Source organism: Temnothorax nylanderi, unplaced genomic scaffold, assembly GCF_030848795.1.
Source record: "Temnothorax nylanderi isolate EJ_2023f unplaced genomic scaffold, tnyl_v1.0 TNYL_tig0174_pilon, whole genome shotgun sequence".
Classification (NCBI taxonomy): domain Eukaryota; kingdom Metazoa; phylum Arthropoda; class Insecta; order Hymenoptera; family Formicidae; genus Temnothorax; species Temnothorax nylanderi.
Window position 1 is genome coordinate 26815 of NW_027249236.1, and position 19221 is coordinate 46035.

The 19221-nt window shown below is 38.5% G+C and overlaps 1 protein-coding gene across 6 annotated transcripts in view; it reads right to left on the reverse strand.

Annotated features, from left to right (window-relative positions):
- Positions 1–18578, reverse strand: part of Ampdeam (AMP deaminase) — a 31377-nt gene extending 12799 nt beyond the window's left edge. For 2 of the 6 annotated variants that reach the window (XM_071715967.1, XM_071715966.1), the window contains exons 1-3: positions 18373–18578; positions 14862–14998; positions 1610–1787 (exon numbers count right to left, since the gene is read on the reverse strand). In XM_071715967.1, the coding sequence (XP_071572068.1) occupies positions 1610–1787; positions 14862–14998; positions 18373–18563 (506 nt within the window). In that variant the 5' untranslated portion in view covers positions 18564–18578. Of the gene's footprint in view, positions 1–1609; positions 1788–2330; positions 2474–5700; positions 5942–12123; positions 12394–14861; positions 14999–17084; positions 17633–18372 lie in introns of those variants that run through there. The other 4 variants (XM_071715968.1, XM_071715970.1, XM_071715971.1 and 1 more) reach the window with 4 other exon arrangements.
- Positions 18579–19221: the final 643 nt, after the last annotated feature.

Here is a 19221-nt window from a genome sequence, read left to right on the forward strand (position 1 = left end):
ATATCCAAAGTTCATCAAAATCGGTGAGGGACACTTCCGGCCGTTCCCTTGTTAGATATGTTACATGCTACAGCGTTTTAAAAACGTCAGAATGTTTAGATCGTTTAAATGTTTAAAAGATATAAGAAAGACGATATTTTTTCACACGTGCCTTATCTTTTGGGAAAAATAATTTTTCAAAATATTATTACTTAAAATTCTAAACATAATTTTAATTTATATGCTCAGCGATTTTCACCGAATTTTAGTTTGTCTGGTTCGCTTAAATGTCCACGTTGCAGACACCCTGTATAACGATCTATAGCATTTGATCCTATAATTAGATATTCGATCGTGCGTGTATTAGGTACCTCATATAACCGAGTTTATACTTTATATCCCTTGACGATACTTTAGTACCTTTCGCAGTTGTAAATATATAATGATCGGTTTCAGTGTTGCCTACACGGAGAGAATTTTTTGTTATATTTTACCCTTAAATTCACTACAAACTTGGGACAACTTGGCAACCAAGAAATGTTTAAAATATACAAAAGACATTTTACAAACAATGTGATAAAAATTACCAAGCAGATTGTTAAATTTTGAAAAATTATTGAAATTTCCTAGATATATTTTAGTAAAATTAATCAAACATATTTTATATTTTAATGTAATAGATATTAATATTTTTTATTATGGTAGATATTAATCAGAATAGCTCGCATAAAATTCTTGGTGGAACATGTTGTCCCACAACTACCGTGATTTCAGGGTAAATTTTAAGAGAAAATTCTCTCCGTGTACTTACCGGCATCGTTTTAACCCTCGAGATTAACTTCTTTCGGTGCAAAATAATTATCCAAGCTTAACTAACTAAAATTAATCTATATATTCGATGCAATATTAATATATGAACTCCATATAAGTATATATTAGGAGTTGTAGGTATATATTCTAATATAAGTATATATTAGATTGATGTGTAAAAAGCCCGTCGTCTTCCCAACAAGCTTTATATTAAATAAAGTTGGAGATTCTCTTTGAAAAGGGAAGTTGGAAGCTGAAAGTTTTCTTTGAAAAAAAGGAATCGAAAAATTTTTCTTTAGACGATAAGAGAAGTGTATTAAAGACCGTGATGGCTTTTTGCTTCAATATGGCTAAAATTTCAACTTTATTCGATGAATTTCGCAAACCTTTCGCAGCAATTTAATAATATTTTTTTTGTATTCATATTATTCGGTTCGGATACAGCTAGGGTTAATTTTTGCGAGGTCATACCTTCATTAAAACATATATTTAAATCCGAATTACATCCCAAATTAAAATATAAAATTCAAGAAACTAAAATATCTTACATATGGAGGGATAAAAGCCATAGTGGTGTAAGTCAAATTTTTTAAAATATTGACTCGTGTGCATATAGATGCAATTTATATATGTATTGTATAGATTGCATGTATGCACACGTGTCAATATTTTAAAAAATTTAACTTACACCACTATGGCTTTTACCTCTCCATATATATATATATGAATGTACAATTATAGGTATGTTAGTAAAAATGAGTTTTTACTTGAATCGATCTAAATTGTGTAAATCAAAAATGCTATAAAAGCGCATGCTCACTTGACAGTCAGTTGTCGTTGAATCAGGAGCTTCTTCTCGATCTGCTCGATCGGGAATTGAGGTACTTCGTAGGGTGCTGAAATCTCATTCGGCAGCTCGTGAGATGCAAGTCTCAAGCCACTGCTACCGCCTGCACCGCTGCCACCGCCCTCGATACCGAAGACTGGGCTCTCGCTACCTGCGAGAAACAAAATAAATTTGCTAATGAATCGGCTAATAAAGAATGGTCTGTTTGCAATATTGAAGACTTTTCTTACTGTAATACCAAACAAGATTCTGAACTAAATCAATAACAAATATTTATTTCTAGTCCGATATGACATGTAAAATGTTGAATTATTTTATTTCGATGTTAATATTATTGTCTCAATACGATTTATTGCTTTTTTGTCATTCACTTTTCTTTGTGCACCTTATCATGCATACGAATATATAAATATGCCGTGATATTAGTGAGAAAACTGCATATGCGGAAAGCATATGTGTGTTAAGTTAGAGAATTTAGAGAAAGCACATATTGTTATAGGTGATATCAAAATATGAATTTGATAATTTCTTAGATGTCTTAAAATAATTTATACAAACACAAAAGACTCGTGATACATAAAAATTACGAAGTTTCCGCTTCGTTTAAAGATAAAGAATATAGAGTAGGCCTAGGCGGCCGCGATGAAAAAATTGAAGGAAGATTGAAATCTTTTCATAATGGTCGATTTATTACCGTTATTTACATACTCCGTGGCTTGTCCAGTTTTCTGCAACCATTCGGTAACGGAATTGCGCTTGTACACGGCAAGAATTTCATTCTCATTTCCCATTTCGAGAATATCAACTGTTTTCATCAACACGAATCGCTATACGTTCCTGCAAACATTTCCCGGCTTTATGCTACACTTATGTTTACACGATCCCGTCATTCTAAAGGCTCAAAAAATGATCGATCGTCCCTGACTCGCCCAAAGATACGTATATGTACAAGAAACTTAAGATAATGAATTCGATAAGTGGGTCATTATAGTTGGCCGAAAATACAAGTCTCCGTATTACATTGTATGCAATTAAAAAGAAAGATTAGCAATTCATTATCAAGCATCAAGCAGTTGACCGAGCGTCAACTAGTTATAAATGTAATTGGTAAGTTACCGGTCGTAATTAGTAACTACCGATTCGCTGAATTCAAGTTAAACATGCAACCAGCGATCGATCGTGATTTCAAAATACCAATAATTATAACAGTTGTGGATATAGGAACGAATTGTAAGTTGCTATAAATAATTCTTTTATCATTCGCGTGATTAACGTCGATTATTCCTAATTGGACGTTATTTTGTCACTCTTATTCTAGGGAGGGTCACTAGTCTAACGATCGCACTTCCGCGAGAGACGCGTCGTTCTCCCACGATATGATCAATGGAACCAATGAGCTCGCCGCGACCCTCGACAAATCTACAAAGAGCCGCACTGCCGAGTTATTAATAGAACGCGGCGCGGTGCGCGATGACAAGGACTGTTGTTTTCGTTCGTCCAAACCAACGACGTGCTCTTCTCGTTCACGGCGCGGCACGGCCGGCGCCGCGCCGTCGTGTTCGCATTCGCATCGCGAGGGCAACGAGGTTCGCGCATTGCATTGTCGCGACTGAGGCCAGGTTCTACAACAACGGACAAAAAACTGTTGTGACGAAGTCACTACGAAGTCACTACGAATGTCGCGGACTTTACGATCCATCCGCGTAGTAAACCGTACTACGTCTATACGTCAGAGGAACGGGTGAATCGGGGTTGCGTCAGGGATGATTAGATTACGCCTGTACACGATTACTTCGCGTCTAAATTTGCATGAAATTGACACGGATGTGTTCTCGTAAACTATGTAGGCGGATCATGTAGAGTACAAATTAAGTATCTCTTTTTGTACTCCGTAGCGTGCTGTTACTCCGTTTTTTATCTTTCCTAGCAATTTTCAGATTTCTCCTTTCAAAAATCGCTCTAATTTTAAGACATATTACACATATGATTTTTAATAATAATAACAGTATTTACACGCCTTATACAGGCAAAAACTATGGTTATTTATTACTATTTATAGTAATAAATAACCATAGTCAGCAATACTTAACAATCGTGATTCACGCAAAAACTTATTCTAAAAAAGATTTATAGCTTTTGAAACGATTGAACCTGTCATTTCGTCTTAAGAAAAAGGTTTATAAGACAAAATGACAGGTTCAACCGTTCCAACGTGAATCAATAGCGAACTGTCAGCGGCAGGAATTCGCGGCCGACGATGTCAACAGGCGATTCTCGCCTTTCATTCGAGCATCGACGGCGGCGGAGCCCGCGGATGAAGACATCGGCTCGCACTATAAATAGTTGACCCGAAGAAATATTTCCCAGATCGCTTTCCCGCATGCTCGCTACTCGGAAATCATGCTGTTTTTCCGCCTGTTTTCAGTGCTGGCGAGATGATTCACGCGCTCAACGAGCTCAATCACTTGCCCGACTACGAGTTCTACAATTCCACGAAGAACGGAAATTACACGCGACGCAGAATCCCTTTGATGAATCCGCGATTTGTTCTCGGATCTAACCGCGTCGTACGGATTTATTTTCGTATCTTGGATTTTCACGTAACGTCTGCGTGAACCTCACTTTCAACCGCGTGCACAAGATAAGCATATTGCCGTTCGCGTCACTTAAGAAAATATTATTTCCAGACAAGATTTCTCTGTAATGAAAAAAACAGATTCTAAATTTACGAACGAATCTAGACGGAAAACATTTTATATTGTTGATCAGGGGTATTCCTGGAACGCTACGGCAGTAATTCGAGTATGTTTATTTTACAAGGTAAAATAAACGTATAATATAAAAGCCCATGCTCCAATTCGTAAAATCGCTAAATTTGCATAAAAAAAAGAACGTTATGAACACCTGCGTAAATTATTCGAGTAAAACAAAGGTAAACGTCATGTAAAATTGATACTCCAGTTCGTGAGATATGTCACAAATCGTCGTCGACGACTTATATGTGACTTTAAATAACCGGAGATGTCAGAATAATATCCGAGTGTTCGATTAATAGTATAGAAACTGTCCGATACACGGATAGCATTAATCTCTATAAATATATAATCTCTATAATTCTCTCGTGTTCATCTTGCGTTATCAAAGTCGATATTAACGAGATTGAAGCCGATGAGAAAAAAACGATACTCGAATTAAATCTCGCACGGGATGTCGTAGGCTTGTTGCTCGTCTCGGCGAGCGTCTCAAGTGTATCTTTAGCTCTTTATTTACGGACATATTATTGATAACAACACCGTTCTGACGCATATGATAGTTGGACTAGCGGATACGTCTTATCAACGCGTTTTCGAAAAGGCAAAGGGCCGCATATTATCAGTAAATTAACGGCGTGGCGTGATATGTTGTTTGCTTGGGGCGACTTTCGTCAACGATCGACACATTTGAGAAGCCGGTTGCATTGCATCGACGTCGATTAACTCTGATCAACTGGTCTTCTTGTTCTACGATATATATACGGGTTGCTCCATAAAATACAGACACGTAGCATTATTCCTTACAAAATTTACAGCTAGTTCTTTTCTTTCGCAATTGTCGAAAGAAACCGTGTCACATTTAAGTCTCTTGGTCGTAAATTAAAATTCTATTTAATCAAAAAAAGATTCACTTTACACATGAGTGTGAATTGAGCAATAAATGATAATTTTTCGTGATTCCTTAAGACTTTATTCGAAAACGGTTTTGAGCATTCCGTTCCAAGGTCCTATCTTACATCAATTAACGTCCGAAGAGATTTCGTTTGATAGATGGTATTCAATTTTATTCTCGAAATCAAAATAACGTAGCAAAAACGCGATAAAAAAAATTCAAACATTCGTAACGTTAGTAATTTACTATTGCTAAAGATTACTCGAGAAGAAGAGGGTCTGAAACATTTCGATAATTGCGCAATCTCTAAAGTGCGACGCGATCTGTTTTAATCGCGAGTCCCAGGTCGGAATGCCAGGAATCAGACAAATCGCACGGTCGATGCAACGCAAAATTTGACGTATCTCTTTCACACAAACTTGCGACAAGAGGCGCCTTCCGTGAGATCCACGAAGGTCACTCGATCCTGGTGTGATGCCCGTTTTATCTATCGTCGAGAAGCTTCGAATGACTTTACTCCATGGGAAAACGGAGCGCGACGCGAGATGCGAGATGCGAGATGCGAGATGCGAGTTCGCTCTCGAGAGGTCTTTCTCTCACAAGAGAGAGAAACTTTTACTGCGTGTGTTTAGTCGACGACGCGTCGGGGGGCACTGACCATACCGACTGGTCCGCGAGAGTGTCGAATGCACTGACTATGCCAGGGTGAGAGGAAGGGAGGGAACATACTCGGTGGAATCTTGGCGGCGGAGCCGCATCGCGGAATCCGCGTGTGTACACTGTGTGTACGCTCCCGCGCGTGGGCCGCGCTCGCGCCACGCGCGGCGCACACGCGCGCGGAACCGCGCGTGCACGCGGTACGGATCAGCGCATTATCAAAATCATAATTATTTGATAAGACTACATATAAATATAGTGTAATATTTATGTAATACGAAGAGTTTCGATTAATCCAATTATTCTCATTTTTCAAAGATCCCAAGTTGGTTTCCAATCTGATTTCCAAAGATCCTGGAATTGCGAAACAGTGTGATAATGTAATGTTTGCAAAAGGAAGGTTTTTGAAAGAATATTGTTTGGAAAAATTCTTACGAGCCTAGTCTCGAAAATATGCATTCGACAGAATGATAAAATTTCGTTAGACATCGATCAGTACAGGAGCGACTTATTTATCAATTAATGTCATAGATGAATCTCGATAGTCTTGATACGAAACATTATCGCACGAGACGTTTCTTTTAATATTCTATAGCACTGAGAATGAAAAACAAATTTGATTTAGGCCGATATTTATAGTCCGTTCTTATTCCAAGACTGTCTTAAGTAATGTCTTAAGATGCTAATACGGTTTTGTGATTGGTCCATGACATCTTAAGATTGTACGGTCTTAAATACAACAAGAACCGACTATGAATACCGTCTTTAGACTCCGAATGCAGTTCGTATGTTAAGCAAAGATATGTTGCTTCTGCGAGTGACAAGTGAGAATTGCGCTTTTTAAAATCTCCAGATAGCTCTTCGCCTTTGAGAAAGATTTATGGGTGATAAAATGTTCGGAACAAAAGGGTCCTGACCTAGTATTTTAGCAACAAGAAGATACGACATTCGGCAGATACGAGTCCATTGGGATTTGGCATTTTAACGTTGCACGTAAATATTCGATCATCGGCGGAAATTCTTTTGCGGAACATTTTGGGAGGCACAGAGATTTCAAAATTCTCAAGATAGAAACTTAACGTGACAGTTTTTAAGATTGAAAGTTACAGGCACACGTGGCGGAGTAAGACCATTAATATACTCGGCAAAATTTTTGGAACTGGATTTACGTCACATTCCCATATTATCGATGTATTAATATGCGACTTTAGTCATAATTTGCATACGCGCGTGGCACATACCGAGGAAACTTGGCACAAACATCTCGCAACGCGCGACAGCGCGAGGCGAAACACGCATTAGTATTTTTAACACTGTTGGCCTTTTAAGGCACAGTCAATTTTTTATTTATGATTCCCACGGGAATGAGGGAAAAAAACTGCAACATTTCCGGACTATGTGAGTATAGAAATCACTTTTTGAAACCTTAAATATGATGCATGAATTTTTATAGATCTTTTGTAACACAGAAACGCTTTAAAAAACCTTTTGGACTTAAAAGTCCCAGGGTGTCCGGGTGAGTGATCCAAAAACACGGTCCACCCAGTTAATAATAGTACACTCGAGGACACGACGACTCGCGATTGGCGTGCATGCTTTATTACCGCTGTGACCCACATCGCACGGTGCGATACACACACGCACGATCGTTATGTGCGTGCGTAACTGCGTAGGTGTCACAAAGCAGATTACGCATGCACGAGTGATAGAATGAGGGACGATACGTGCGAAAGGCCGTTCTATTGTTGACAATTGTATAAATTATAAATAAAGCGTGGTCCGTTTGAAAAACATACCACCTTTGTAACTCTATAAGAGCTGCGTTAGGTAGGCGATATGTTTTTCATTCCGCTGCGCCTCGCCGAACGATCCCGTTGCGTGTTTATCAGGTTTATCTTCCCCTTGTCTCGTACTCGATATGTACAAGCCATAAATCTGACACTGTTAGCGTTTCGTTTCACCGGCAATTTAATGTTTTAATTTATATCTCGTCGTGTAAGAGTAATTACTCGATAAAAAGAATAAATCTTTGATATCTTTTGAATTATTTACAGGAACAGCTGATGTGATACCAACTATCAATTTTTTTAATGTGTACGTCTTAAAAAGTTAATGCAAGCAGATTATTGAGTTACTCCACAAATTAGAGAAACTATTAGAAAGTTTTGAAAATAAGAAACGCTCAGAGAATAGAGAAGCAATCGGGAAAACTGTGGAAATTTTTTGTTTAGTCACTAATTAGCCACTGCAAATAAACGATTTAAAAAATGACACATATGTAGCAATACTTATCAATATTTCAGGTAATAGCGCAGTACGAATTGATGTGTTAATGCTTTATTATGTCAATTTGTATCACATTGCGTTATTTTAAAGGTATGGCCGTATATATAAAAGGTAATAAATCTTCGTACTGTGTAACTCAAGTAAAACCTGACGTGCATTTCGAAATGTAAAAGTCGCTGACACAATGAAGAATGGGCATAATTTTCTCGACAAATAAATATTGATTATTTTTCACCGCGATGCATTATGCTATGTGCGTGTATTACTTCTTTCTTTTACGTCACTGACAAACTCGTGGATGTTTGTTTTAGCAGTGTGCGATGCACTAACTGATTTAATTACGTAGTCGTTTTTGTCGCGCCGAACAATTTTCGCGTGCGCCGAACACGGCAGCTGAACTAATTGGCGTTTACTGTCGCGATCCGAGCGAGGAATTTCCTCCAATTGGTGTCACCGACTGTCACCGACATCATGCAAGCCATACCGCGAATCACGAGAATGTTATATTCCTGGAACGAGATATTCTCGCACGTGTTTGAGCCTCTCCTTGAAGTCGAACCAATCAATTCCATAAAATAGAAAATAGAATTAAAAATAAATAAAATTACAAATAAATCATAATTATTCTGGCGATAAGATCAAGAAAGGAGCAAATTGATAAAAAGTAGAGTTAATTAGTTTGACCTGCGAAAGAGACTCATTTATATCTGAACGTGTCTATTCGAAAATTTAACTAAAAGAAAAAGGTGTCATCTAATTTAGCCATCGCGTTTTTATCACGTGCATTAAACGAGAATGTCGCCTAATATTTATATTCAGTTATATTTATATTTACTTATTCATATTTATGCTTATTTTTATTTATGTTTATATAATACGTATAGATATACACACTGCTCCTTTCACAGTAATCGTTTCACTTGAAACTCTTTGCTGGTCTCTTTTGACCTTGACATTTACTATACAGAATGAAGTCCTGAGTCAGCTGTGCACTTTGAATGAAGTGAGGGGAAGAAGCTTTTGACACAAAGCGACCTTCACAATGCAGGTAATCTAAAACTTTACCCTCTATGTAAATCAAAATCAAAATAAATCGTATAAATTTTTGTAAGTATAAATTATTCGCTTGTTTTACAACAGATAAATAAGGCTTATCAACGATCATGTTTAATGTTAAATGTTATGTTTGTATTAAATGTGCTTGCTGTTTTATCTTTAAAAAGGTTAGCTGTAAATAGTTAAATTTAGACTTGAACAGTTTATGATCAGATCGTGAAGAATTACGCAGATATTTTGGTTATTATAACTGTATTATATGAGGAATAATGTAAATAAAGTAAAACGTAACTCACAACATTAAAATAAAGCGGATTAAGTAGATAATAGAGTTTATTATATTCTATCAAAACAGATTTGCTACCGTATACATTATGATAATGATTATCGGTATCTTATATATCGGCAATCTTATCACGAAAGTGTGTTCAGTCGACTCTGCAACAAGTGCTTGTGTTACACACCACGATTATAGATTAATTTTTTAACTGGTAATTATAGATTTTAAAAGCTTTATCAAAAGACCCATTGTGTGACGTCAAAGTTGAAAGTAATATCTTAACATTAAATAAATCATGTCGCAAATGGGTGCTCATATATACTCATATAACAACAAAAACATTTCACACGCGGTTTATAAAAAGTGACTTCAAACACGTACCTATGCCTCTTTCATCTATGGATGTTTCAATTAACTCGAGATCGATTTTTCTTTATTAAAAGTTTTAATTTTTATTTCGTAACACCTTTTTAATTTAAATACTTATAATAATACTAATCCACAGCGATAAAAAAAATTTAAATATCTCTGCGACTAATTTTTTCCTAATTTTAATTCCCAAATCCAAATTCTATCTATAAAATATAGTGTACAAAATACTCGTAAAATTTTAGCGATGCAAAAGACACTATCGCCAGCATTTTTAATTTATCAAACTATCAAAAGAGGTAATTTTGACACACAACGATGTAGGAATTTAATTATCTTAACGAAAGCGAAATTCTCTCTTTCTCTCTCTCTCTCTTTCTCTCCGATGACGATAGCTCCCATAAATATTCAACACGTCAGCTAATACCAGCGATATGGTGCAGTCGGCTCTAAGCAGCTTGTAGGAAATTTCCTTGAAGCGCCGAAGAACGCGATCGAACACCACGGTTACGTCTATTTACGGCAATCGCGTGAATTTGCGTGATTCAATTTCTGGCGGCCGGCCGCGGCGATTTAGCGCGCGCCAAGACGAGTGGCATAGCGTAGACGTAGCGGAAGGGATCAATACTGCACCTCCTTGGCACGGTTACCGTGGATCTCCGCATGAGGCACGTCCCAATCTTTTCCCAATCGAGAACGTCGACACCTTCCCGTCGTCGTCGCGGCATGTAGGACCCGGTTCTCGCGACAAATATACCGCGCCGTGGGACGAAAATAAGCCGGCGTCAGTATTTTCGATACGCATTGGCACGTCGTTAACACCCAGCCCACGTCGCCAGGGTTTACAGCAGTGATTTCGGAATCAAAGGATTCGGAACGAGATAAGTTCGTAATTAAGTTCGAATAATATCATAATAACTGTATCTTCGGCTATTCTTGGTAATTATTTTTCCCCGTCGCTGTTTCGCCGATAATATTTTTCTAAAAGATTTTTACGTGACATTACAGAATTGTATAATATCTTGTAGGCAATGTTATGAAAATTGACATCGAGACACTTGTGTAAAACGCAAAAGGTAAACATAATATTTCTGAAACAGTTTTGTAGTTAGAATATTTTTTTATTTCCACCGTCGAACTATGTCCAAGTGAAACTTGTGAAATATTGACTTATTCTAGTGAAATCGAAAAAAATTCTAAAATTTCGAAATACATAAAAACGAGAATAATTAAAACTTGATTAGTTAATTTATACTTCTTATGGAATTTTAAAAAATAAAGAGTTTTTAGAAGAAATAATATCCTTCCAAGAATAAAAACTTAACTATTTTATTGGAAACAGGCATTATGTAATTGCGTAATAATAGATAATCGCCGACTATGTCTCGGCCTTGACCGTAAATATACAGGAATTACTTGAAGCTCATAAGTGCTGGTCTACAACCTTGTTTTAAAGGATACTTAAGCTCTAAGCCGTAAGAAATTGACCAATCACAATCAAGTATTGTGAGGACAATGGAATGTGAGGAGAATACTTGATTGTGAATGGTCAATTTCTTATGGCTTAGAGCTTAAATACCCTTTAAAGCAAGGTTGTAGATCAGCACTAAGAATTACATTCTAACACGTTATTTGAACATCGGTGCAAAAAGGTCTTGATAATTCGAGCGGAATAATAATCCCAAACAATGTTAAGAACAATGTTTCCTCCATTCATTAAACTATTAAAGTAACATACTGGCGAACTTATAACTTGTATACTTGAGTAATTTGCAGTTTTAATGAAGAGCCTGCTTTATATACGCTTTAGGAAGATAAGCGACATGACTCACGGTCGGAAAATTCCGGATAGACGTAAAAACTTGCGATTCTCTACGAGAATACGTATCTTGTAAGCACGATAATCTAACAATAAGTACATTTCGCAATTAAGAAGACGAAGATACAGTGGCTGTTAGTTGTGTTATTGACAAGATAAGAAACGCTGATGATTACAACGGACACAGATTCGTTATCATTGTTATTCACACACGGAATAATCCTTCCGCGATGCGGAAATGCCGTTATCTGGAACAGTTTCACGGTAAAGTGACGCCGACATGAATGCGTTTTGTCAATTACATCGATCCCGCCATCAAACGGTTAAACATCGCACAATCCGACATGTAACACGAGCCATCGCGCTCGTTTTTACCTTCGAAAAATTCATCCGGATCGATCAGAAAATTCGGCAGGCGCAAGGAACCAAGGAACGCTTCGCTCTCCGAAGTGGTCACACCCCTGATCGACATTTTTCCCAGGTCGCCCCGAGTCACGCGATCCTCGATGCAGCGTAAATTGCACTACCGACGGACTTCGACAGAAAGTTTATTAACTCGTCCCTCCTGACGATAAAAGATTCTTCAGAGGTTTTCAGGGATGCCACGAATAAATGTCTTTCGCGATGCCGCGTGTCTCTGTGACTCTACAAAAAATACTACAATCGTTTGCAAGAAATGAGGGTCGAGCTCGACGCCGACTTTCAATAACGCGTCGTGCGCTTGTACTACGTGAAGACGTCGCACTAAATAACGTGCTAATCACCGTGCTTATCGAACGTGCCAACGCACGAAGGTCACAAAGGCAGACACACAATGACAATGGGGAACACCGGAACAATTTCGAATGTGCGAATTCAGAAGCGAGACGTAATCTTCCCAACCGGAAGATCCAACCGACCACAATTGCAAAACACGGCGAGACTGCCAATTTGTATCCAGTCTACTATACCTTTGACGTCGACGAGCAAGCGATATAAATATTGGTTTAGAAAATAGTTTAACTAAAATTATATTTCGATTTTCGAAATATAATAGTAAAAATTTAATTTAATAAAAAATTTGGAAAATATCTTGATGCTATACTGTTATGATTAAGATAATTCACTGAGAAATCATTGAATTGAGTTGTAATTCGTTTTTTTCTGGATGAGTAACTTGGCTTTTCTCCTCTTTTCATAACTAATTCTTGCTAATAACTAATTTTTAGAGTCATTTAGAAGATTAATTAAAGTCATTTATCTTGAATTGAGAAACTTAAAAAAAAAGAACTTGATGTTATTTGTGTCGAAGATTATTTATGACTCACCCAATTAAAATCGATTTAGTTCGGAATCGAGAAATGTGTACAAGATTTTCGCGAGCGGAGTTTCGCCGGCCAATTATCGCCAGGATTCAACTCGATTCGCCGCCGGAGCTATTTTCCGGAGCGAAATCTCTTAAGCTTCACGTATGCCACTATCAAGATTCACCATCAACGTCGACCTCCGAATTGGCCGTGCGATTATTGCAGGGATATGTTTTCCGAGAAACTCTCAGAATTTCACGTAACGCCACTTTATCTCGGGATTTACGACTGCATAACGCGACTCAACGGAGGAGCACCGCGAAACTACCGTGACGGCCGAATCGCGGTTTACTTCTGGGAAGCTAACACTTGCCCTCTATTCACGTTCCGAAAGTCTCGCCTCGCACTGACGAGACGAGACGAGACGAACACCGACGGTCACTATTGTGACGACGGCCAAAATACGATCGGCCGTATGCGACGAGAAGGTCTTAGGCTGCCTGCCAATTTTTCCGAAATCTTCACTCGCGTCCATTAACACGATTTTGTGTTAATCAACGAAAGCGCGATTAAGACAAAAAAATAAAACGCTTTACTACGTGAACAATCCTCTGTGTCACTCGAATTCGTTGTAATTGGAATTATCCCAGTTTGGTAAATCATGTATAAGGCGTACTTGAAGTTGTTACAAAAACGTTCTCTTTTAAACGTTCATTATTTTATTGTCTTCGTTAGATCTTATCTGTTCTTTACTATGACTTGTAAAGTTGTTATTCTCATATTCTTCTTTTCAGCACCTTATTCCGCATCTTTTGCTGATGTTGTAATTATCAATTAATTATACTATGTGTAATTATAACCATACTAAAGGGACCTCTCTTAATCCTATTTGTATACATAAATAAATAACAGATTTTGTGATAAATAATGAATACAATATTGAAGCAACAGACAACAGTTTCAATTCATCTCGTTTCTATCGATTCATAAAAAATTTCGTGTTTTCGTTAATTTTCTTTGATTATTTGAAATTTTTTCCTGATTTCTTTCGATTATTTATTATTTTTCAGGCTAGCACTTCCATATATATATACTATAGCACCGCGAGAACCGGCGAGTGACGACGGAAAATCTCCGAGGCATTCGTCTTCCTTTCGCGGCTGCCGCGTATAATTCATATCGATCTCCATCCCTCTCGCAAACTTTAATTAACTTCGCCTTCCGTGCGGCCAAATAAAAGGTTGTTGCTATATGCGAGTCGTGACTGCCATAATGCACCGTCTAGTGCCACGATACGTATCGCGCACGTTTCGCGGTGTAATTGCAGTCAAGCGGGGTGATTGGCCATTTCAAGCGGGAAATCACGAAGAAATGCAGCGTCTAAGTGAAGCTTCGCAGGGAAAAACAATTCCAAAACAATCGGAGAATGACTACATTTTTGTGATTTTAGCGTCGTCATCGTTCAAGAAGTTAAAAAATATAACGTCTATTTTCAACGAATAAATAGTCTTCAAAAAATAATTCCGTACAAAATCTTTACGATTTGAGGAGATCAAGGAATACCTAGCTTTGATACAACGAATAAACACTCATCAAAGACTAACACTGTATTTTTTAAATTAAGCTCAACTTCAAGAAGCTAAAGAATAACATTGGCTCAACTCGGACAAACGTCTGTCAAAGAAGAACTTTTTGACAACTTTGTGATTTTCGTTCTTATTATCTTGCGCAATTATGACCGTATTGCATGTTGTAACGAATCGCTCTTTGCACGGCTAATTGATTAGAACCAGTCACATCGTAAAATGACAAATCGACGGTACTCACGATCGCGATGATCCACGTTGTGACTCGGAGTTGTCGAGCTATCGGCATCGCCCTCGCCGTCCAATTCGTAATAGATCCTGTCCGCGTCACCGTTCACCTCCTTCACGCCGTTCATGGCCATCACGTCTTCCATAATTCTGCAAATGCGTTCGTCACCTTGAGTGCTCGCTTTATTTAATTATCCGGCGGCGTTGACGTGGCTGCATTATCAGAGATTTCTCGATAAGCTCTCGAAGCGCGCTGTTTACAAAACCGTGCGCTTCGTGCAAGAAGATGTATAAAGTACAATCCTTGGTACAATCTCTCCAAGAGGATATATGTATAGTGTGACGTATAGGCATCTATAATATGATTCTAAAAAATACCATTTGCTAAATATATGTTTCTTTTAGATTGTTTTCTATATTTTTCTCTGATATTCAAGATTGTTACCAATTTTATAAATCAATAGATGCTATACAAAGCATTAATTATAATGATAAATAAAATATTAAGAGCACCATTATAGTCTTCTTTTACAATAGACATTGTAGTATTGTACTTTAATCTTTCCCCCTTCCTTGAATTATCAGGAAACCATATCAAAAGACTTTTTCTTACCGCATAAGAATTCTTATCTTACGATAAGAAAGGCTAATTGTGAGAAAATAAAATTAGACTACGTTACTAATCTTCATAACGATTCTGAATGAGAAAGAATTTAATTATTATTATTATTTGATTATCCAATTAATAAAATGTCCGAATGCACAGATCATAATATGTAATTAATAAAATAGAAGATTATTGGAGCACTATAGGTACTATAAGAGCACTACACACTAGTCTTGTTTTACACTAAAAATTGTAATTTTTGCTCTAATCTTTCCCCCTTCCTTAAATTATCAGGAAACCATATCAAAAGGCTTCTTCTTATCGCATAAGAATTCTTATCTTGCGATAAGAAAGGCTAATTGTGAGAAAGTAAAATTACCCTGCGATATTAATCTTCATTCTGACAACAATTCTGAATGAGAAAAAATTTCATTATTACCATTTGATTGTCCAATTAATAAAATGTATGAATGCACAGATCATAATATGTAATTTAGTAATAGAAAATTATTGAAAAAGACAAATCTCGATTGATTTAAATGCGCATAGCTATCAAATTAACAAGATATATTACAAACTAGTTTGCACATTGATATTAATGTCGCACTCCGATTAGCTTTATCGCGCATCTCTGATGTAACAAATTTGTTATTCTATCAAGTTTAAATGTTCGGCTCACTGAACTGCCAATTAAGAGCTTAAAGTCGCGCTCGTTTAAACAAGGATTAATCGCATCGTTTTAATGTAATTAGCGTGGAATCGTTTTGAAAACAGCGACGCGCAATATTTCTTTCGTCGTATTTTACGGTTTAACTATTAATGCCAGTAGGAAGTTGGAGTGTTGCAATTAGTTCATTAGTATACAACGACGACAGTTAACGTATTTTTTTTCTCTGCATGCGTATCATGCGCTATTTTTCGATCAATTTACATAATACGCCTGTCAGTTAAATATTCTAGATATTAAATTATAATCCGAAAAAGTATATATTTAAGTACAAACTCTCGTGATTGTAATTAATAAATTTTTACATTATGTGATAAATTATCTTAACTTTGCTTAACTGATTAAATTATTTCTTGGCTTGAACGTGCGCTCGGCATCTTTTGTATAATTATCTATACACCTTTTTCATTATTAAACATCCAAATTTGTAATTATTTTAATTTATTACACAATATGTGTAAAATTTAATAATTTTGAATTAAAAAGATTAGTACATATTGACATCTCTGACAGTATTCTGGAGTATTGCTGTGTGAAGAGCCTTTTAAAATATCAAAAAATAAAATTATGCAAGGAAATATTTACATACTGCTTCCCTCTCCATACATACTATAAAATATATACCGGCATTAAGCGTTAAGAAGTGCAAACTTAAATAGATCAGTATCGATAAATGTACGTGCATGCCATTCTTTCCTCGCTCACAGACTCTCCGATCATTAGAGACCTTTACAGAAGAAGCACATGTATGTATGTGGGTAGTGCCAGCCGATCAATTGATACGCTAATGATCCGCCGCGCGCGAGTTTTTCATGCGGCAAATGCAAAATTAACTCGTTATCACCGGGGCATCTCCGTGTCGTGTCACGAAGGCGCGCAATTCATCTGCTTCAACCACTTACGTCTCTCACACGCTGGTCTCGTTGGCCCTGCGTCTGCGAGGAGGAACGTCTCGCGCGCGCGATGGATCGCCGCTGCTGCCGGGCGAACGGCTACAATGGACGGCAACGTGAAGGCGAGCGAATCGCGAGTCGGCGCGGCACGCGCGCTCGGCCAATCACGGCGCGGATGCACGCCGTCCGTCTGGGAACCGCTTCGATCCGCACGATCGACAGAGTGAAGTTGTTCGCAGTTGAGGGGCGGCGCGGTCGTACGCGACGCTTCACGACGACGACAACGTTCAGCATGCAACGTTCAGCGACGTTCGGCGACGCGAGACGACTCGAGCGGACGCGCGGCTCCACGCGGCTCCACGCGGCTGCTCCGGTCGACACTTACTACGCGCGACTCGCGCGAGATTCTTTCATTCCTCTCGAGTACGCTCGAACACCTGACGATCGTCACCGCGAGCCGCCGGCGCACGCTCCAGCCTCCAGCTCCACTTGATCGCTTTTGATCCAGCTGCGCCGCGGCCCGCGCGCGTAAACACGCCTGTCGCCTTGTGCGTCGTCGGGGTCTGGGTCTGACGCACGCCGCGCGAGTCACGGCCTACGACGCGCGACGCCGACGTATCGGGGTGACACATGGGGGTCGCTAATGCGTCAACATTTAGACGCTTATCGGAGAACATATGGGAGATACATGATACACGCTCCAACATATTATACATATACATTCACGTGTCAAGGCACGATTGACTTTGCGCGCATATAAACTGCAACCCCCTTTTGTAAAAAATAATAATAATAAAACTGATAATGTCTGATGAATATTTCTGTACATGTTGGCCGATATATTGATAAGATTATTATATAGATTTAGATTTTATCGAATCCTTCGACATGTTCTAAAAAATACTTTACTTACATATAATGCCACGAATGCAGGATTCAATTTAACGCAATCTATAAATACGAATAATCCTGCTTTGCGATAAAATTCCGTAAACATTAACGTTATCATGGAAATTTCTTTTGCATGTGCACTTCTCCCTCTCCCTCTCTCTCTCTCTCTCTCTCTCTCTCTCTCTCTCTCTCTCTCTCTCTCTCTCTCTCATTCTTTGTTTCTCTGTCTCAGTTCCTTTCACCCAATTCGCCCGTGATTACGCCACGATGTAGGAAGGAACCTGACAGCGCGTCGCACGTCTCGCGAAACAATACGCACTCTGTGCGACGATAATTCCAAAGGAAGGAGGAAGAACGAGATAGAGAGGAAAGAGAGAGTCCGTAGTGAAGGCACAAAGGTACCTACCTTTCTCGGAGCACTCGCGGCGAAACGTACGAACGATCTCTCCGTAGTCCGTCGGCAGCTTCTACGGCACTGCGCCCGTGGTGTGACGCGCGTGGGACTGAGCGTGATTGGTCGAGGAGGCGCGACACAGCTGCGAACCGCGACGTTCCGGCTGGCGCAGACTCGTTCCCGTCGTTCCCGTGAAAATCCATACCGCGCGATATCCATGCTGGCCGCCACACGCGTCGCCGTGCTACACTAATTATATGGGACACGAGGTACCGAGGGTCTCGTGTCGTGTGGAAAATTGCATAAAATATTTAAATGAGCGCGTAAATTATAAAAAAGCTTGGGGCGGCCGCTGACGAGCGATTTGGACCGGTTTATCGTAACCGTCAACTCCAGAATCTTGGAATTTTGCATGAAAAAAATATCATTAGGTGGAAAAAGTAATCTAGCTGCCGACTCGCGTGATTGATGCGCTGCGAGTCTAAGGCTGGGGCTACACTATGCGCGTTTTCGCAAATCGGATTCGCGAATCGTGCATTTGTATACCATGTGTGCTTAGCACGAATCGGATTCGCGAAAACGCGCATAGTGTAGCCACAGCCTAACGGATTGACATGCGGATTGATTACTATTATTAAATATGAATGTACTCGTCGAACATGTTCATTTATTGGTTTGCACGTATTGCGCATGTATTTTGGATGAGAAAACGGAAGAAACCTGATTTTTTTTTCAAGCAATTCTTTAAAGAAGTCTTCGAGTTGGCATCGTTGCTTTAAATTTATAAAAGTTAATTAATCTTGAACAAATTTATAGTCGATCTTATCTCGTCCGCACAAACTTTTTCTTAATATTAACTTT